The sequence below is a fragment of the Sitophilus oryzae genome, unplaced genomic scaffold, assembly GCF_002938485.1.
Source record: "Sitophilus oryzae breed Bouriz unplaced genomic scaffold, Soryzae_2.0 scaffold_681_pilon_pilon, whole genome shotgun sequence".
Classification (NCBI taxonomy): Eukaryota; Metazoa; Arthropoda; class Insecta; order Coleoptera; family Curculionidae; genus Sitophilus; species Sitophilus oryzae.
The window spans coordinates 29,936-51,985 of NW_022147286.1; the positions used below are offsets into that span (position 1 = coordinate 29,936).

At 32.8% G+C, this 22,050-nt stretch overlaps 2 protein-coding genes across 2 annotated transcripts; both read right to left on the reverse strand.

Annotated features, from left to right (window-relative positions):
- Positions 1–2,620: 2,620 nt before the first annotated feature.
- LOC115887896 (methionine--tRNA ligase, cytoplasmic) lies at positions 2,621–18,565 on the reverse strand (the record flags this gene model as incomplete). Its single annotated transcript, XM_030907418.1, has 10 exons — positions 2,621–2,872; positions 4,999–5,205; positions 9,871–10,066; positions 11,642–11,779; positions 11,846–12,082; positions 13,397–13,610; positions 13,813–14,032; positions 14,086–14,250; positions 15,904–16,186; positions 18,216–18,565. Coding segments are annotated over 10 exons (2,163 nt in total), but the record flags the coding sequence as incomplete, so codon positions are not given.
- A 94-nt stretch (positions 18,566–18,659) lies between these two features.
- Positions 18,660–19,902, reverse strand: LOC115887897 (elongation factor 1-gamma-like). Its single transcript, XM_030907420.1, has 4 exons — positions 19,657–19,902; positions 19,289–19,554; positions 18,942–19,085; positions 18,660–18,881 (listed from the first exon to the last, which is right to left on the reverse strand). Exons 1-4 carry the CDS (start codon positions 19,757–19,759, stop codon positions 18,660–18,662), a joined length of 735 nt encoding a protein of 244 aa, XP_030763280.1. The 5' UTR covers positions 19,760–19,902.
- Positions 19,903–22,050: the final 2,148 nt, after the last annotated feature.

Below are 22,050 nucleotides of genomic sequence, written 5' to 3' on the forward strand. Positions count from 1 at the left end.
GAACTCTCCATATCATAGCTGCAATTTTTTTCCGTGTTCTCAAGGCTCATCCTGTATATTAAATTAAAAATATATCGTATTTAAACTTTTTTATATTTTATTAAGATTTAGGACAGGTTTTTAAATAAAAGTTTAGAAAAACAATTTAGAGTCAAAAGGATGCTAAAAATAATAAAATACACGTTATAGAAGAAATTTTATAATCGAAATTAGGTAATTTTTGAAATTAATAATAAATTATTAATTTTAGTCAAACATTTACAACCCCCTAATATTAATCAAAACAGGATCTATTCCACAGATATAATAGAATCGGCGACAGGAGAGAAAAAAATATGATTGTTGTAATTTTTTTCCTGGTTACGTGATGTCTTATTATGTAAATTAGAGAAAACATAAATTTGTTCCATTAAAGCAAGGAAGGTGATAGGAAGTGATAAAATAAAAACTACCTTTATTTAACTCTCGGTACTGTCTTTATTATATTGGTGTGTTCAGTGGCTTCATCTCATAATTTTTTTATATTTTCAAATAAAAACAAGATTTAGTATGTTAGAGATGAATAATTAGATTATTGATGCATTAATAGCTTGTCATTTCTGTTTCACCGGAAATGACTATAACTTTTAATTTTTAAACGGCACCCTCGGTATTTCTACTTTATCGATAGAAAATGACGCTCTGAATAGAATGACATATCATGGCGTCAACTTTGACATTTTCGCATATGGTTTAATTGTAATTGTAACACGTGGTTCATAACGACAATTTGACTCGGAAATACTGGGCGTGTGCTATCAATATATTCATAAAAAATGCTTTTTTCCAAATATGCTAATGAGTCATCCTTGTTCCATTTGAAAAATTGACATATGTATGATTAAAATACGATTTGTACATCTTTTAACCGGCCTAGACAAGACACGAAACCTATTAGACGATCCAAACTATTTTCCAAGGCTCCTTGATTAAAACTTCAGGATTAAAAAAACTGATTGAAATTTAAATAGGATATGTTTTTAAGCGACAATGTCAAAGTTGACATATGATATGTCATTCTATTCAGAGGTCATTTTTTATCGAATAGCAATATACTGAGGGTGCTTTTTAAAAATCAAAAGATGTAATCATTTCGGTGAAACAGAAGAGACTAAAACAATTGAATACGTCAATAAATCCTAATTTATGCCATATACCTACTAACATACAAATTTTTTTTTTTATATTATATTCAGGAAAAAATAAAAAAGCAGTAGGTTGAGCCACTTTGGAGACGAGACCTGGTATATTAAAAATATTGTTTCATAATGTAATATCATTTTAAAATTTTAAAAGCGTTTTTTAGGTTTAGATAATTTTAGAATAAACCAGAATATATTTTTAATAAAAAACATTATTAATTATTAACAGGGTTATAATTATGATTTTGTTACAATGTAAGTAAGTAAAATAATGTAATGTAAAAAGAAAAAAAAAAAAAAAAAAAAAAAAAATATTATCTAAATAAGCGCCTTTCTACAACAACGCCACTGACTGCCAATGGGTAAATTGAGTTGCCTACCGGTCAAAGTCGTTTCAAGACTTAAATGGATTATTTGGGTCAAATTTCTGCAAATTTGGCACTGGCGAACCATATTTTATAGTTTTTGAACAGAAAAAGTCAATAAAATAAACACTTAAGGACTACAAGCTAAGAAAATGCGTTAATACAGCCGGGGAGATAGCGGCAACAGAGCTTTACCGCACACGTGCGACACGTACTACAAGGTAATAAATGAATGAATAGGCTCTCTCGCCTCTAATCGGTGTTGTCATATTGTAAAGAATTTATCCTTATTAAACAGTATCCGACTTATAATTTAGTAGTATAAGGACTATTTAATACATCTATGGAATATTAAAACCTACTTTATTAAACTGTAGTATTAATATCTCAATATGTGTGTATAACAAGAAAAAAAAATATTGATAATATTAAAGACGTGACAACATAGGCTGATGAGGAAGGCTCGGTCGACTGTACCAGAAGTAAACATGTGTACAAAAAGGTTGTTTGTCCGCGTTGAGATGTAAATAGTGTAGTCTATATTTTATTTTAAGTCTATGGGCGCCACCCTGTATAAATATTTTCTGTCATTTTGAATGTCATCTGTCGCAATATTCCTTGACTTCCGTTTGTGGCTAGTGTCAAAAAAAATCGGCGGTAAGTAAGATATCACTTATCATTCAGATTAATTTCTTCAAACAATTGTTTTTTACATCAACTATTATTCAATATTTAAATAATTTTAGATTTTGTAAGAACTAAATAATTATAAGGACGTAGTTGTTAGGAACAAACAAAATTTATAATTAGTTAATATGAATACTTTTATTGCAAAAAAATCATTGTATACAATGCATTTTTAATTTTTTTTATAATAATAACAAATTATTATTGTATAAGCCGATATAAAATGAAAGAAACTCATTAAACTAGAATAAAATAAATTAAATACTTATTTACTCATGATACCTTTATACAAATAAAATTGATCCCAAAAACGATTAAAAATAAATAATACTATTCTGTAATTCTCAAAATAAACCACCTGATTAAGTGGCAATAAAATTGGTACAGCATAAATTATAAAAACAAGTTACGCAATTTTACGTCGAAAAGGTATATTTAAACTACTAGAAAGTAAGACAACCTTTCGAGATATATTAGTACTTAATCTTACTTTTTTACTTTTCTTTGCCCTTTTGCCGGTTGAACTGGAGTTCCCGTGGCGCTGGCTAGTTGATTTTTGAGCGACAACAGCTTTTGGACCTCGGGCTGCCAAACGGATTTGTCAGTCCCGCCTTCCTTCAGTTTTCTCACCACCAAACCCTGCAAGAAGGAAATGAATATCAACGTTAAGAATAAAATTCGTATGTCTGTCCAATCAGATAAGACGTTAATTCGATATACCAAATTAAAAAAAAATGAATAAACAATCTAGTTCTCAATTCAAATGACAGATAAGTGACGGTTATAATTTTTTTCGCTTAATACTGTATACATATAGTCCTAAACGACTGAGGGAAAATTTCGACAGATCATGGCAAAAAAAAACAGATGACGGTCATCACACAATACATCTTTTTTATAAAAAAAAATGTGTGTGTACTATGTCCGCATATATGAAGTGAAACTTCTTACTAGCATCTATTAAATTAATCTATTTGTTATGCACGAATGCTGTTTATAAATTTCAAAAAATATAGAGTTAAAATAAAGCCGTATACTATTCTAGCTTTTTATATTTTTTATTAAAAATCGATAATCCTATCACCTGGCCGGATAGTCCTGGCCGCTGTGGCCATTAAACTGAAATACTACATCTATATCTCTGACTTCTACTAACTGCTAGTAACCAACAATCTGTTTTGTGCAGTCTGTGATCTGTTTTGGTTTAAATGTTTTGTTCATTATTCATGTTCGGGATTTATTTTTAAATTAATGTTAATCGTTAGGCAACCAGTAAACTCATAGAATATGTATTTCTTTTGCATAATCAAAATTGTCACTCTAAATATTACATAACCAAATTGTTACTATAAATCGCTGTCTTTTTTAGACAGATGTCACTTGTCTTGTCATTATTCAATTCATTCTTCGAACTCTCAGAATGGTGTTAACAAAAGTTTCATCTTAAAATAAAATTTTAATCAATCACAATTGTTTATCTCCATCATTTACCGGATTAATAATACAGAAATTACAGTTCAATTACAAACAATTCATTATTATTTATATTATTTATAGTGATTTACCTATAGTCTCCAGAGGAAGCAAAAGCGAAAACACTCCTCCGAAAAGGGGAGAGTAAATAAACCAAGAAACAACCTGACTCATCTTCATCAAAGGGCAAGAGAGGGAGCGAGAACCTCTCAACTCTTCTCCGGCAGGAAGAGAAAAAAGCCAGGATGGAAAGCCGTCCTACACCGGGAGGCAAGCAGGGACGTATCACCAGCTTTGTCGCTATTGCTGGACAAGTGAAAATGGCGGTGCTGCCAAAGGATTTCCCAGAGGTTGCTCTGACCACCGACCACCAAACGTCTCTAGAAGAGGCTATACTGGACGAAATAGTGGCGATCGGATCGCAACACAACGATCTACAAAATGTGGGTCAGCTGCGTTTTGCGGGGAGACACTTTCGGTGGACATGATCCTCATAGATTCTGTATCTCAAGAATCGGCGAAATGGTTGGTGGAAATCGCATCTAAGCTTAAAAATTGGCAAGGGCCGGAACTGGTTGCAGTGAAGGGAGAAAACATCCCTAAAGGGTCGGCCATAACGGTCTTCCTGCCGAGGAGCAAGGGGAAAGACACCACCTACCTGCTGAGCCTTATCCAAGGTCAGAACTTCAATGTAAGGACATCGAGTTGGCGAGTCATCAACTCGAGGGAGGAGGGTCATGGTCAGGTCCTCACAATAGGAATTGACCTCAAATCCAAGGAGGCAATAGAGAAAGAGGCACATATCCTCTATTATAGATACAGGACAACACCCATATCAGGTCTAAAAAGAGAACAAGTTAAAGAAGTGGAGAAAATGGAGACAGAGTCTCCAGCCTCCACCGCACGGGTTCCTCAGTCGGAGGCAAGCTCCTCGACTGTGAAGAGCGACACGAAGGGCCAAACTCCACCCGTGGAAGGGTGTGTACCCTTGGAGGAAGAACTGTTGTCAGAGGAGGATGGGAAATACCCTGTCCCCTCTACAACAGGGGTGATGGGTTATAGATTGTGTGATGACTCAAGGAAGGGGGGGCACAATAGATCTTTAAGGTCGCAGTTATTAACCCCCCCCCCCTCTTACTCATTCTACATTCTACAACTCTAAATTCTAATTCTGAGCTGGTGAATGACCTAGATGCATTACCTCGTGATTCAGAAGCTACAAACCAAATCAATGAAAATATGCATGAAAATTTTCTTCCTAACACATAACCAGACCATCACATTAAACTAACCTGTTCAGTTACCGCTGCTTCTAAGGCTTTGATTTCTTGACCATTACCAGCAACTCCATTAACCAGAGGCTTATCTGCAGGAGGTGCAGGTGTAGCTGCTTTCTTGGCAGCTTCTAATTTGGCCTTCAAATCCAACAAGATTTTTACTTCCGGTTGCCAAATGGTCTTGTCCGCTGCGCTGGATTTCAAAGCTCTCACTTTATCAGCCTGAAAAAAATATTTTTATAGATATATAATTGTAAACCAAAAGGTAGGAGCAGATTTAGGAGCGTAAATTTAAACAGCAGATCTAAAGTAATCGCAAAACAATTTACGATGCACGTGATCAACTTTGAGCGACAAGCTATGGCGACAGCGCTGCCAGATTGTGATGGATTTATGAGATAAATCTTAATGTAAAGTTGGGAAACAATATATTTATTTTAAGTATCATTTTTTAAAGATTTTTATGTTTTGTATTAGGTGAACTCTATTAGATAAGTAAATAGTCAACGTTTGACCTACATTTAAACAGATCAACTGATGAATTATAGGTTATCATTAATTCATTAGGGATTTCACTCACAACAATTAATAAACCACTGACAAAATAAAAAATAGGCAGGTAAGGTAAGCCTGTAAAAATAGTTTAATTATTGAAATAGAAATATCAATTATTTTAGTGTTTATTCACAAAAACAAGAGTATGACAGGTGTCAAGAAAAGAAGGTATATGAATTTATTTTGTGCCCAATATACTGACGTGGATATTTTGTAGTGCTGTCAAGAATCGAAGTGAAATGAAGCGTTGTTAAGCTTCATTCAGAACCTCAAAATCAGTGGAATAGATTAGTAGTTGGGAAGGTCTGAAGCCTATGAGTTGGACTTATACTTGAGCTATTATTAATTCATGTATCTGAACATTTACTGAAAGTTTCAATTAGCTGTAGAAGTTTGTTCACCAAATTTTAATGTAAACATTCAGAACATTACAGTTGAGGGTTGGAACCTTAGGTGTTACACAGCAAAATAAAACACCAAATCACCACAATACACCAAAACACTTTTACTTTTACACTGGACGCGCGTTTCACTAACCATGTTAGCATCATCAGCAGATGATTATAAACTGAGTTTTTTTTTTAATTTGAGTTTATAATCGTATAGTATTGTATTGTGGTGATTTAGTGTTTTATTTTGCCATTCAGAACGTCATAATTAGTGGTAGTACTTTTCAATTATTGAAAAGTTAAGAAACTTTTTTGACTTTTCCACCAATTATATTTCAAAATTTGCGAGGAATGTCATTTTGGCCTTTGATTATCACCCGTCAAGAAAAATTTTGGTTAGAAATCAAAAGTTTATTGTTTTATAAGGTAAATATTATGCTTTCTCTATGGATACAACAGACTACCGCAAGATGTTGCTAGGATATTTTATTAATTCTAATTCTGTTTTTTAGACATTGTGAATGATCGTAAACGAAACAGTATGAAGTGTAATTGAAACCACTAATTTATTCCACTAATTGGGAGGTTCTGAATGAAGCTTTAAGTGTAGAGTTGCGGTTTTAGGTAAAGCGATAAAACGTCGCTCTAACCTAATTACATCGATCTGCCATCTATCAGAGTCCCGTTTTCTAATGTTAAGTAAGTTTTTACTTTTAATCTGAATTTTCCAAGTCGTTTTTAAACATTTCTAGTCGATGTTTCTAGCCGCCGAGATCCAGGTAATCGCGAGGTAATTTGCGACTAATTATCGACTGCTGGTGGCGGTGACTTTCAAAATGTTGCCATCATTTTTTTAATTTTCAAAGTTAAATAACTCGATTATCAATTTATTTTAAAAATGGTAAAGAGAAAATATGTTTCTTTTGGCCAGATCTAGGGTAGGTGCGGGTTTTGAAATAGGGCGAGAATGATTTCGGTCACATTCAAACTGCCCGTCAGGCGGCGAGTTGGTTTTAATAACGTTCAGTGCGACAGAGAATTTGATGGTAGCCGGCAGCTTGTGTACCAAGAAAATGAGGTTAGTTCATCTTTTGTAATTTTAATATAATAACTACGTCACTTTGTTCAAATATAGTGTGCATGTATTTAGAATATCTGGAAAAGGCGACTTCTCGGTTGATAGCATGTCACCTAAGCTTTATTTTCGCGTGGTAATGATTTCTTGAACGTGATTTTAAAAATGTTATATGAAAGATTTTTTCGAGAATACAAAATGGTGCAAAACGCCGCAGCCTTTTAGGGGCAAATCCCTGCAGTGCGGGTTTTGCCCCTGTTTGTTAAAACATGAATTATGCAGCTTTTAAATTATATTCACGGGTATTTAGTTTTCAGGAACTACAAAAGAAAAACTCAGTACATGCCTATGACCGAAGATCAACTCGCTGCGGCACGTACACTGATCGCGAGAGGTGTTTCTATCCATCAGGCGGCCAAAGAAATCGGGTTTCATGAATCTACACTAACGGATCGACTTCAGAAAGGGGGAGGAACTAAACTTGGGAGATTTCGAGCCACATTTTCAGCAGAACGGGAAGCTCAGCTGTTAAACCACTGTATCGACCTGGATAAGCGATTTTTCGGCTTTACTTTAAAATCTTTGCGATTCCTTCTATTTAAATATGCCGAGGAGAATAACATTCTCCATCAGTTCTCGGTTGAAGCGCAACTTGCAGGGAGGGATTTTACACGTGCCTTTATGAAAAGAAACAAGTTATCTTTGCGTGTTCTCCGGAAGACGAGTGTTGCCCGAACAATGGGGTTTAACAGGATTCAACTCACTCAATATTTTGACAACTTAGAGGCCATTATGAAGAAGTACAATTTTTCTCCCAACCAAATTTTCAATATGGATGAAACGGGGGTACAAACGGTCCCAAATATACTTCCAAACACGTAGCCCCCACGGAAAGAAAGAAGTCGCTAAGGCTGTAGCAGCGGAGCAAGGCCAAACACTATCCGCCGTGTGAGCAGTGAGTCCTATAGACTATTTTGTGCCCCTTTTTTATATACGCAAAAAAAAAGAGAAAATCGCTTCTTATTAAAGGTGGTCCATTAGGATGCGAGATGGCTGTAACCGATAAAGGGTACATGAACACTCCCACTTTCATCAAATGGCTGAATCATTTCAAAAAGTATGCCAAACCAAGTGACAGCAACCCCATTTTATTAATACTTGACAATCATGTGTCACACACAAGCCTGGAAGCAGTTTCTTTCGCAAAATCAAACAATATTCACCTCCTTACTTTGCCACCTCACAGCAGCCACAAAACCCAGCCTCTTGACCGCTGTATATTTCGACCACTGAAGGCTTATTACGATGCTGCCGTAGATTCATGGGACGTTTCTCATCCAGGAGAAACCTTCAGCGTTTACAACGTTGCTGAATCATTCAAGATAGCTTTTGAAAAAGCAAGCTCGGTTGAAAACGCAGCTCAAGCTTTCAAAACTACTGGTATTTTTCCATTTAATGCCAATATATTTTCGGATGCTGATTTTTTGCCATCAGAAGTGACAGACCAGTCTCCAGGAGAAGATCTGGATGAGGATGATCGAATGGTATTATTTAATGAAGATAATGATGTACAAAAAGATGTGACTACAACTTCAGATCTTGCTGTTGGAACAGAGCAGCCTATGCAACAAGGCAACAATCATCCTGACATTGCAACACCTACGGTTGATACCGACCTTGTTCAGACTCCGCCAACAGCTCCTGCCGATATAATCCCTTTACCTAAAATAAAAATTAAAAGGAAACGTAAAGGAAAAGGGTTGAAGTCCGAGTTGCTTACGTCAACACCGAATAAGGAACGTTTGGAAAACGAAGCAGCTGAAAAAGAAAAGCAAGCTACTGAAAAGGAGCAACGTTCAATAGAAAAGCAAAAACGCGCTAAAGAAAACGCAACAAGGCAGCTCTTCTCGCCCTCCAACACAAAGAGAAGAAAGACAAATTCTAACGAAGATTCTTCTGACACGGACGCAGATTACTCGATTCATGACAGCAGCTCTGATGGTGATTTTATAGGTGATGATGATGGAAACGATCAAGTTGAAAGTTTTGAGCACTCACAGGATGAATCTGCATTGATGTTGCCAAATGACTATGCTGTAATTAAAGTGGATGGCAAAACAAAAAATTCTTTCAGACACTTTGTTGCCAAGATCGTTTCTATTTATCAAGATGGTTATGACGTAGTATTTTACAAGCGATTACCAAATACTTACAAATTTTCGGAAACAAATGAAGAGTCCTTCGTAGAAGTCAAGGATGTTGTTTTAAGATTGTCAAAACCTATTCTTAATCTCTCTGCTAGGTTTCACAATGTGCTTACTTTCAAAGAAGATTTAAGAAGTTTCCGTATGTTTTAATCAACTTGTTTACTTGTTCTTCATTGATCTTATTCTTTTAATAAAAAAAAGTTTTTTTTATGAAACTGTTTTATTATTCACCCACTTTATTCATCAATGGGGTAAACCCCCGCGCGCGGGGAATTGCCCTATTCGGTGGGGCAAAACCCTGCATTTTTGTTTTTTTATATAAACCTAAATTCTCCGTAACTGACAGACCGACGCCAGAATTTTCATTACTAGTCCAAAGATAAAATATGTGCGTAAGACTTCATGTAAAAACGACAAAAAAAACTTTTCCCAGTTCCAAAAATTATGCAACTAGATAAATATTACAGGGTTTTACCCCCACCTACCCTACCATCCCTTAAAATATTTGCAGTTATTTTTGGGACACCCTGTATATATTAATTACTTAATTAGTTATGCTATTTTTATTTTATTACTTTATCAATGTTTGCACTGCACGCCGCTGCAATTTAGTGGTTCAGCTTTTATATAAACATTTCACAGTTATTTCATGTTACATTACCTGTTTGGCAATTTGGGCTTCCAAAGTCGCTACATCGGCACTCACAGCGGTCTTTGCAATACCGTTCCTCTCGACTTGTGTGCCGGCAAATCTCTTTTTCAATTCGTCAACTCGCGAAGGCTCGATTTTAGCGAACAGAGGTGAAGGCTCGCCTATTTGATGACCGGCAGGAAGCAAGTTTATTATTTCGACGTTTCTGGAAACAAAAATTAGCAAGTTAGCTCAATTTTTATCAATCAAGAATCTTTGCATTATCATATGATAATATAATGAAAACGATGTTACAGTACACTTCAAAACTGTATATATTTAATTACCCTATGGTTTTTTAACATTACAACAAGTCAAAATCAGCTGTCACTCTCAGTATCAGAACAGGAGCAATAGATACAGCACAAAGATCAAGATGAAATTTTATTTCTATGTCTACTGCAATATCGTTTTCTTTGAATTAAACGATTTTGCTGGTATATATGTCAGCTTCATATAGTAAAATCAGTCATTCCCTGAAATGCCTAGTAGTTTCATGGAATACTGACAGAGTGTAGCTCTTCAGTTGGTACATCGTTTGATTGCGGATCTCAGATATTCCGCGTAATGACCGAATTATTTCATTGAAACACCGGGATTAGTCGAATCATTTCAGTTGCTTTGCCGGATTTAGCCAATGAATTATTGTTTCCATCTATTATAGACATGACACAACATTTAGACTTATTTTAGAAGAAACTAGAGGTATATTATTAAAGGAAAAATAAGAAAAAGCCTTGAAGAAGGTAAGTCAATTCATACATAACCTCAAACTACTGCAACCTACAAACTCGCTTTGAATTCGTACACATTTCTTCTTCTTACAGTGCTATACTCTATACAGAGCATCGATTACCTCTTGCATGTACTTGTAATGTGTGTCATCAGTGTTTCACAAATACTTGGGACCCACAGTTTATTGCCGAATCCGAAGAGCACTATTTGAGAGGCCGTAGAATACAAATACTCAAAGTGGTTGCCATTACCTTCCTTGAGGTGGTGGCTAGCTGGTCTCTCTAATAAGGTAAATATTTTTATTCAAATAAATACAGCTACTCTATGGGTTGGAATTGAACCCATTACTTTTGCACAACGCACAACAGTCGATAAACTACTGCTAGAGCTACAGCCGGCCACTAACGTCGCTACTATCACATTTAACATGGCTTAAGATATTGTGCTTTATTTCGATTTTTGCGGAAAAAATACTTTATGTACTCATCTCCGTTTGAAAAAATCGAAACTCTAAATATAGGGCGATTCCTCAAATTTGGAGAGCCTCTACAGATTTTATTATTAGAGACAGAAAAAGCCTAAATATTGATAAGTATAAACCTTTCCATGTCGTTTTTTGTACCTTAAATGTCATAATTACGGGAAACACCATACTTTGATGCATTAAACGGCAACACTGTCATAGGATAAATGATCCTCTTAATTAAATCCCCGGCAAATATGGTATAGTATTTCCGAAATCAATTGGTTAGAAGTCTCGAGACTCTTAATTCCTTTGTCCAAGTCCCAATCCATTCCAAATAACTTCAGAAAAACTATATAACTTGCATACTATAGTTAATTACGGCGTTCACTGAAATATTTCGTCACTACAGGGAACGACTGAGACCGGCAGTCAAACAATGAACCTATTGAAGAATTAGGCTGTTTGTCGGCAATGCGTGAACTGGCCAGGCATTTCAGGAAATTTAATTTTTTCGCGCCAAAACATATAAATTAAACATACTCTGGATCTAGTACAACGTTGTCACATTTCAACTGAGCCTTCAAATTTGCACTAGTATCTGGCATATACGGTTCCAAGAGTGTCGTCAATAAGCAAGCAATATTACAGCTCATTCCTATAACAGTTCCTGCTCTCAACCTAAAAAAAATAACAAGAAAAAACTGTTATTTTAAAAAGTAACTCAAGAAAACCTTGAATCATTACTTTTCTTTATGATCTCCCTTCAATTTCACCCACGGTTGATTCGACTGCATGTACTGGTTGCCTAATTTGGATATGGCTAAAATATGTCGGATGCCATCTCTTAATTTAGCCTTTTCCAAGGAAGCGACGTAGCCTTTTAATTCGCGCGTACAAAGAGCTAGTAAATTGTAGTCTTCTTGATCCAATTCCATCTTTGGGATCGTTTTGTTGAAGTTGTTTTTAGCGAAAACGAGAGCTCTGTAATTATATAATTAAAAAAGTTTCATAAATTGACTGTATAGAAGAAAAGACAAAGACTATTGCACACTGTGTGTTGAATCCATACAAAATTTCGATGTGTTCGGTTTTATTTAACAATGCAATTCTTCGGAAACTGTGATACTTAATAAAATTTGATATTAGTTTTCAAGTTAGCATTTATAGATGCATAAATAATACATTTATAAAAAAAAAAAAAATTACAAAAATTTTAAAATTAAGATTTTATAAAAAAAGATCGAGATGCAACAGACTATATCTCTAGACTATTATCTACAGACTATTATAAGTGAGAAATCAGTTTCAGTGATCGAAAAAGTCAAAATCCTCAACTAATTATTAGTGATGAATGAAATATCGGTAACTGTGACTTTGTCACTGATATTCTATAATCACAGTCACGGCCTGTGACTGATTTGAAAATAAACGGTGACTTGCTAAAGCGTGACGATTACAGTTAATTGTGATTCCTCTGGTAACGAGAAAATACTTCACAGAGTGGGACGTCGCGCGTCGCGAACGCAGCTGCCGATGACGCCGGTCGTGACTCAGTTCACAGTCACGAGTCACGACGTACGTCTCATAGGATAGATATCTGACAAAGTGATCTAAAGACAGTGACTGTTAGAAGTGATTTAATTTTTTTATGTATTTTATTTTTATTACTATTTTTATCACTACGAATCGGTTTGGTTCCTTTTAGTTTAGCAGGTTTTTTTAAAGCCAAACATAAAGTTTTACCTTTATACTGTTTATTTTTTAGAAACTTACATTAATAACATTTTTATATATTTCCTGGTTTGAATACAAAGGAAAATATTTGTTGTTTAATGTATTACTTTACTTATCTCGTGTTGTTAAGTTTCGTTCGTTATGGTTATGAGCATATTGCATATTTTATTCTTTTCTCTGTTGGTTTCTTTTTAATAAAATAAAAAAATTGTTTATTTTATTTTTAATATACCTTTTACCCACTGTCTAGTGTTTTCTATTTCAGCGGCCTTGGATAAATGACAAATAAAAATTAGTATAACAACAACAACAGAATCGTATCATTCGTATCGTATCTTATATTTTAGCCGTGATTGTGCTTTCGGATTCATAATCATAAAGTCGCAGTCACAGTTAAGAGTCACAGATAATACAAAGTCGCTGTCACAGGTAAGCCTGTGAACAGAAAATCACGGTTTGGCTCATCACTACTAATTATAATAATTTACATCTTTACATCGACAAATATAAGCAAGTACGCCAAAAATCAAGGTTATTCAATTTTTTTTTGTGAAAACATACCTGTTGATAAAATTGCCAAGGTTATTTAACAATTCGGAGTTGTTCTTGGTGACTAAATCACTCCAACTAAAACTGGAATCTTGGGACTCGGGTCTAACGTACAACAAGTAGAAACGCCACACGTCACTGGGGATGCCCGTATCGCGAGCGTCGTTGCCAAATACTCCGACTCCACGAGATTTCGAAAATTTGCCATCCTCGTAATTTAAGTACTCTAAAAAGTAATACAAGATACATAACATATACATTGGTATTCCATTTCAAGTTAAATGTCATTTGTTTGTTGCAAAACCTCATTAAATCAAAAATACCAATTGGCAGTAAAGTGAAAAATTAAAAAACATATATCAGACAAGTATTTTATCTATAATTTTTATGCTATTTGACTAATAAAATTAACATATCATTCTACATACCTGTTGCCATAATATGTGACACAGTAACATATCCCCTATTAGCGCCTAACAACATAGATGGGAAAAGAACTCCATGGAAGGGAACGTTGTCTTTAGCCATAAATTGATACAGGGTGACTTTCGCGTCTGGTGCGGGTCTCCACCATTGTTCAAAGTCCTTTGTGTAGGCTTTACTTATAGAAATGTACCCAATTGGGGCATCAAACCATACATAGAAGACCTAAAAAAGTTTATTATTCTCTTTGCTCCAAAACCAGTTTTTAATTTTAGAACCTTATTCCTGAATCCATCTAAGGGAACGGGAACACCCCATTTTAAATCTCTGGTGATACATCGAGGTTTTAAACCTTCTTTTAACCAAGATTTAGCAATGACGTCGGCGTTGTGGGACCAGCCAGGACTAGAAATTTTCATCCAGTGACGTAATAATGGTTCCAGCTGGAAAAAAAACAAAAGGAAACGTTTTTAAAGACATAAGTGACATCACTCTGTAGTGTATTAATATTAATACACCTTGTACATAATAGTTTAGATATAGTATTTTTAAGTTAATTAAGGACAGTTTATATTATATGTTTAGAATTAGTTGTTTATATAATATTAGGAATGCAATTATTTGATGCATTATGGATGTCGCACGATATGCTAATTAGAGTTAAGCGAATATATTTACTATTTAGAGTTAGACCAGAACAGTTGTATAATTTATTCGAAAATAAAGTTGTTTTTTATAGTCCTAGAGTTTCCTTCAGAGCATGTAATTGCGAACCAAATAAGAACATTACAACGCAAAGGCTAAATGGTTAAGAGTCCATTTCACTATCACTAGTCCAAAATAGTAGCAAAATAAGCGTTCAGTATTTAACGTTTTATGTAAACCACAGGGAATTTTACAATAAAATGAACAAGGACCTTAAAGATAAAGGATTATACTATATCCGTATTGTAGCACATTTTAGACAATTCTTTATTTTAAGATTTTGATAAAACATAAGACAACAAGATTAAATTTTCTCGAGAATAAACACATAATTTAAAAATTTCTGTTACAATAAGGAAATAGATTGAAGTTTTATGATTACAGTGATATATAATTTTATATGGTTTTGTAGAACAAATTGCTTCGCTATTTTATGGCAAATGCTGAAGCTCTGCAAACCTTAATCAAAGCATGTGTTTGGAATTTTGGGTGTGGCTTAACATGACGGGATCGGGCTAAGACTTAGGGAGATTTCTGAAATATTATATATATTTCCTTCGGCCACACACGCGCTTTACCCGACCGCTGAGAGCGACCCGAACTGTACTGTACAGCGAAATAGACTCTTAAATAAACAAAGGCAAAATGGTAAACATTAAAGAAGTAATTGGAAAAAGTGAAGAAGCAGAATATAAATATAATCTCTTTTACGACTCAGGGAAGATTTCGACAGAAGACAGAAAAAAGACAGATGACGTCCATAACACCATTTATTTTATATAATTTATAACTATTTTATTTTGTGAATTTTCTTACAGCGGCGAAATATCCATAGGACTTTTGGAGAGATGAATCCACACAGGAATAAACATTTTTTAAAATGAACTTGAAATTAAAATGACAGACGCAACTATCACTGTCAGGGATTTTATAGTGGGACAGACTAAAATATAATATATCATTACCGGTGTTGTTTTACCATATAAATATTGAACAGTAATTTATTGCCATCATATTGTACCATATAAATATTATTGTGTTAAAATAAAAAAAAAAAAAATCTATTAAAAAAATAGGGGTTGATGGTAGAAGGGTGGAAATTTAGGTTATATTTATTTTTTAATGCCACATCATAAAGAAAAATAAAAATGTCCAAAAAATAAAAAAAAGAGTCAACCACCCTTATCATTTAGGGTACATAAAATTTCATAAATATCGGTCGAGCCGTTTGAAATAGTATATGTATAATGGAATGGTAACTAAAAATTTAATAATTGTAAATTTTATAGATAATATTAGATATTTCAAGACTTATCGTACACTATTTCAAATATCAAAATGTGTAAATCTTGCGTGAGAATTATTCCCTAGCATGAAAACATAAAACCTACCTTAGGCAAGTCAATAAAAAACTGACTAGACGTCTTCAATACTGGAGTTTTCCCACAAACTTTACATCGGGGATTTTTCAGCTCGATGGCGTTGACTAGTTTGCCGCAACCGTCGCACTGATCGCCCCGAGCATCTTCATAGTTGCAACCGATGTTTGGGCAACCGCCTTCAACAAATCTATCGGCGAGATAGCGATCGCAGCTTTCGCAGTGCAACTGTTCCACCGACTGGGTAAACATAAATCCGTTGTTATTTAGTTGCAGGAATAGATCTTGAGATAACCTGCAAACGCAATCAAATAATTCAGTTATTTTAATTTAAATATAACTAATTAAAGTATTTTATCATATAAAATAATATATTGGAAAACAAATAATAATCACTGGATTGGTCAAGACTTTCTATTCCTAAAATACTACAATATAACTAAGACGAAACAATTTAATTAAATAGCTGATAGTTGATAATCATAAAAAATAAAGTTGCGAGATATGATATAATAATATACAGGGTGGTGCACGTCATCCGTCTCGGTTGAATATAATAAAAAAGGAAAGATGTAGAAACAAAATATTTTTGGGGGGATATATGCGGGGATGCAATGTGCACAATTTAAAAATTATTTGAAATATACTAGGTGTTTTAGAACTAAGATCCATACCAAAAGTATATTTTTTCTTATGGAATACCCGGTACTTTTGCTTCATTTTTTGGATTCTTGGACCTAAAATGTCATTTATTATAAGAGTTAAATATGTATAAAATCTAGTTTTCAAGATATTAAGAAATATTTAAATATGCATTCTACAATAGAATAGATTATCAACGTCCTGTAGATTACTTTTTCAGAATTAATTTTGTGTTGAGTTTAAAGGTAGAGAAATAAACTTTACTGAAAATTTGTATTGCTTCCCTTAAATTTTATAATAGGGGTACTAAAATCATAGATAAAAGAAAAAAAATTTTTAAAAATGTATTTTTGCATGTACTCTCTGTTGTTTAAATGCAACACCCTATATCGAAGCCGATTCAAATGCTTAACTATATTCATTGATTTTTCAACAAAATGGCAATCAAGATGACTGGTGTCGCTTTGGCAATTTTCTAGTGGCAATTAGTAACTATTTTCAATATCGACATTAGTTTATGGACTTTATTATTTAAATTTATAGCAGTTCACTATAATTTACCCACAATAGTTTAATAAGTAAGTATTCATTATTATTTAATATGTTGATCATTATTTTATCATGAAAAATGAATCAGGAAGTGATGGCGGAACGAATGGATATGTTACTAGTGATTTTATTTTGTAGGAAAATTTCTTGTTGGCGTCAAGGGCTTATGCTCAAAGATATCCAAATAGTAATTTTCCTGATAAGTTTCCCTTTGAAAACATTGTTTTCCTGATAAGTTTTCCTTTGAAAACTTGTCCTATTTCACAGAGCTGGTATTGTGCTTTATGGAAAACTTACTAGGCAGAAACCTGTCGTTGGAACTGAAAAATCCGTCTTTATTCAAAATCTGAGCTAGATAGGTATAGGAAACCCTAATATAGTTTGAAAGAGCATTTAAACTTTGTTACTATGGACTTGTTTTAAAAAATTCAGAGTATTGCATTTGAAGTAACAAAATTTTTATATAAAATAAATATTTAAAATAGACTAACAATTTTTGATGCCCCTGTATACATATTAAACGAAACAATCAAATTTTTCAGTAAAGTTTATTCCTCTGTCTTAAAAATCACCACAAGACTTAATTCTGAAAAGTAATATACAGGGTGTTGACAATATTTTTTATTATAGCATGCATATTTTAAATATCTTTAAATATCTCAAGAAACAAAGCTTGTAAACATATTAAACCCTTATAATACATACCTTATTTGTGTCAAGGATCCAAAATAAAATAAAATACCGGGTGTTCCATAAGAAAGCATATAACTTTGGTGTGGATTTTAGTTCTGACCCCACCCTATATATTTTATCAAATAAAATATATAATATATATATTTTATATTATTAAAGAGTTTAAAGTTACACAGTTGGGGGTTGGAACCTTTGGCTAAATTTTGCTTTGGCGTTACAACAGCAAAATAAAACACAAAATTTCACCAAAACACTTTAATGTTGCACTGGACGCGCGTTTGCTAATCATCTTAGCATCATCAGCATGCTAAAACTGTTTATTGTGGTAAATTAGTGTTTTTTTTTTTTTTTTTTTTTGTTCATTTAAATAAAATCTGCATTTACAATAATGTTAATATATTATTATACAATTCACATAACTTGAAAACATCCATACTCACTCTGTTTGTTCTGGATTGGATGTTCTTCCAAAGTGATCAAAACTGATGTTAAACCATTCATAAATCTCCTTGTGAATTTTGAAGTATTTGTCGCAAATAGCTTGACACGACAAGCCTTCCTCCAAAGCTTTCGTCTCAGTTGCCGTACCATACTCATCAGTACCACAAATGAACAATGTTATTGTTGCACAACCGCGAAAATCTTGCAACACATCAGCCGACAAGACACATCCAATAATATTGCCCAAGTGGGGAACATTGTTCACATAGGGCAATGCTGAAGTAATAAAAATATTCTTTTCTCCAGCTTTTGGCAATCTTAAATGAACAGTAAATGCTTGCAAATCAATTGAATTATATGAAGAACAATATAGTTCATTTTATATAAAATTTTTTTTTTTTTTTTTTTAATATTAATTTATTTTCTTTAATTTTGGCAAATTTTTATATCTTTTCCATGCTTTCTACTGCTTCTAACTCTTCCTTGCCAACCACCTCAGATATATGAATTGGAGATTCTTTTTCATGTGTAGGTGATTCTTTTTCTTGGATTTGATTAGGTATCGAATCATCTTGTGGTAGTACATATTTTGAACTTTGTAGCAAAGTATGATATGATGCATGGCCAATATTGACTTTGTCATGAAAAATTACTTTTAAAGCATCCTAAAATTATAAAAACTGACACAAAATTGTCTTTATAAAGTAATATATTTATGTAGGTACCTTAATCTCAGGCTTTTCTTCAAGTGACTTAATCCATTGAACAATATTAGGCATATTTGCAAGGTATTCCTTAAATAATTTCTCTGATTTATATAAGGGATATAAAGTACTAAAAATAGCAATATCAGCTATTGAAACACTGTCCTAGAAAAGAAATACCAGATAGTAAACAAATGCAATTGATCCAAATAGTTTCAACGGTGCACAATAGTTTTCAATAAGCATTTGCCTTATCTAACTTAAGGTTATCAACTATTGCATCATTGCAACACTGTACAATTTTAGTAATAATTAATTAAATAATATAATTACAACTAAAAAGTAAATAAGACGCATCAGTGGCTTACCCCGATTAAGAATAATTTATCTTTAATCTCCAAATTAATTGTATCGAGGGATGATTTTATGATACCTTTGATTTTGTCAGATTTACTATTTCCACCGAAAATAAATGCAAGGGAAGGTGATAGAGCAATTGCCTCTAATTCGAGTAATTCAGTTACTTTCTCGGAAATCTCGTCTGAAGGTTCCAATAAATACCATATTGCAGCATTTGGAATGAAATATTCTCGGTCAGAGTTTGCAACTAAATATGGTAGTTGTCTTTTACCATCTGAAAGAAATGTTAGATAAAACTAATAACACAGCCATAACAACAAAACAAGCTTAGAAAATATATTTATTATAATTTCAGCTATATTTTAAAGATATTTACCATTTGGGGTGAGATCAAGTTTGCATTTTGTTCTGGCAAAATTATTTGCTATGACCAGTTTTAACGTCGCTGGATTATTATCATTGCCAATTATGGTCGTCATCTTTTTAACTTCCAAATAAATTAAGTTTCTTTAGTTTCTGTAATACGATACATGAAAAGGTTGAAAAGAGCATGCATAAATAACAAAAATACAGGTTATACACGACACCGCGTTGACGTTTCACTCATGGTTCTGCGAATTAATATTGCATAATCCAATGAATAGCGTTGCACTAGACCAATGAATCAGACAGAGAAAACAGGTGTAGGGAACGTCGTAGATTCAACAACAGCTTAGTAGGTATTTTTTTGCGTGATACGAGGGGTTTTCTAAAAGTAGTGAAATTTCTAACTAAACGAAATAATATTCTGATAAATTGAATTCCATGAAATTGATTTTGTTTATAGTTCTGTAATAATAATTATCCTAACATTTATTTATGAAATGTAGATAAGTGTAATTTTTTTTACAGGTATTGATAACCCTGTCCAGTGCCTTCTATTAAAAGATCAGCCTGCGGGCGGACTTTTGTTTACTTCATCAGCTGTACATACTTAGATATTGGGTTAGATTCCGTTTCATATTTTGTCGGTTGATTTTTGGTTTTAACTCTTTGATTTTTGGTATTATTTATTATTGTAGTGCAAAAAACTAATTATTTTGGTGTTGAAGTGACATAAACTACTACTACAGATATAGGTCTTTTCTCGGTTTCCTTACAAAAAATAGAAATTTTAAAAATTACTTTTTTTTTTTTTTTTTTTTTATTCATTTTTTACTTATCGTGATTTTGTGTGTGTTTTTTAAGACCCTAACAATTCATCAATAAAGCTAAAGTGGAGTGTGTTATTGGTGCTATGCCTCATCTTTGTTGTGTTCCTGGTGGTAAGGATGGTTACTAAGGATAGTTATTATACTAGGCGGCCTAAAGTGTCCGGAAGAGCAAGGAAAGTGGGTACGAGTTATAAATCAAAGAGAATTTTTATTGAAAATATCTTTAATAGATTTAAAAATAATATTCTCCCATGATGGTATTAATGAAAACTGGACAATTATGTTTATTTTATTCATATTATTGGAATCTCCACTCAAAGTGTTGCTGGTTCAGCTTCGATAGATTCAAACACGAAAGTAGGTATTATGATCTAGGGAAAAATAAAGAATATGTGTATTAGAGATCATGAAAAAAGATTATTATTTTGAGTTCAAATTTTAAAAGATTTTGTAAGAACAAGACTGATACAGTTTTAAAAGAAGAATGTGTTTTTGTTTGATAATATATAATGTATGTTTAGCATAACATATATTTGTTCAGTAATTTTAATGAATAAGTATTGATTATTTATAATACCAAATTAATATCAAATATTTAAGTGATGGCTGAATACAATATGAATAAAATAACAATAAAATTGGTATATTGCATAATACAAAATTAAGTTTTAAGAATAAAGGTGTTACTAAAATACTAAAATTCATATTTCTTTGTTTTTAATTGGTCTAATGTTATTTGTTTACGTGAATTATACCGTATCATCGAAAAAATCGGCGTCTAGTTGGCTTGGAAATGAACATCGATGCCATTCCCTAAATAACTGTACACATAAAATAATTAACTAGAATTTTACAATCTTGGAAAATTTGATATTCTTGAACCTTGATTCTAAATATTCTAAATTTTTTGATTTTCTTGGAATTTAGGTTCAGGAAAAACGCTGATTGATTTTTCATTTGGTTTTTCATTATTTTATTTGGTTTAAAAAAAAGGTTCGGCTAACATTATAGCCTCCATCAGTGTTGTGTCATATAGAAAAAAATAGTGTCGAATATAATCCAAAAATTGCATATAAATATTCACACCACGCACATAATGTCTACTGCGTACTCCATAGTCTCCGTAGTCAATGTAGATAATTTAGTGTTAAGAATAATAATTTAAAAAAATATGTGGTCATCTTTTGATAAGTTTATATTAGTTTATTAATTAAGTAAACATTATGAGGTGTGAATTATATTGTATATTTAATTTTTTTGGATTATATTCGACATTTTTTTTTTTTTTTAAACAAATAAACAATAATGGTGAAAACATCAACTGTTTTCCAAACAAAATCAAAAAGTACAGAATAATTTAACATATAAAATGCCAGCGATCTTCATTTCATAGCGCCTTTTAGATAATATTGTATTATTTGTAAATATAATTTTTCAGAACATTGATACTTGCAAAATATACATATAAATTTTGTGAATGCAAATAATAATACATCACTATTAGTAGATATTAATGTTTTTGTTAAATTAAGTTAAACCCCAAAATTTAAAATATATTTTACCCATTATCTGTAATC

Bases quoted from the DNA above. Each gene is read 5' to 3' on its own strand.
- LOC115887897 (XM_030907420.1), bottom strand. From the start codon at position 19,759: ATGACGACCATAATTGGCAATGATAATAATCCAGCGACGTTAAAACTG. The intron at 19,086-19,288 runs GTAAGCCACTGA...TTTCTTTTCTAG, and splicing joins ATAAATTATTCTTAATCGGG to GACAGTGTTTCAATAGCTGA. The intron at 18,882-18,941 runs GTACCTACATAA...TTATAATTTTAG, and splicing joins AAGAAAAGCCTGAGATTAAG to GATGCTTTAAAAGTAATTTT.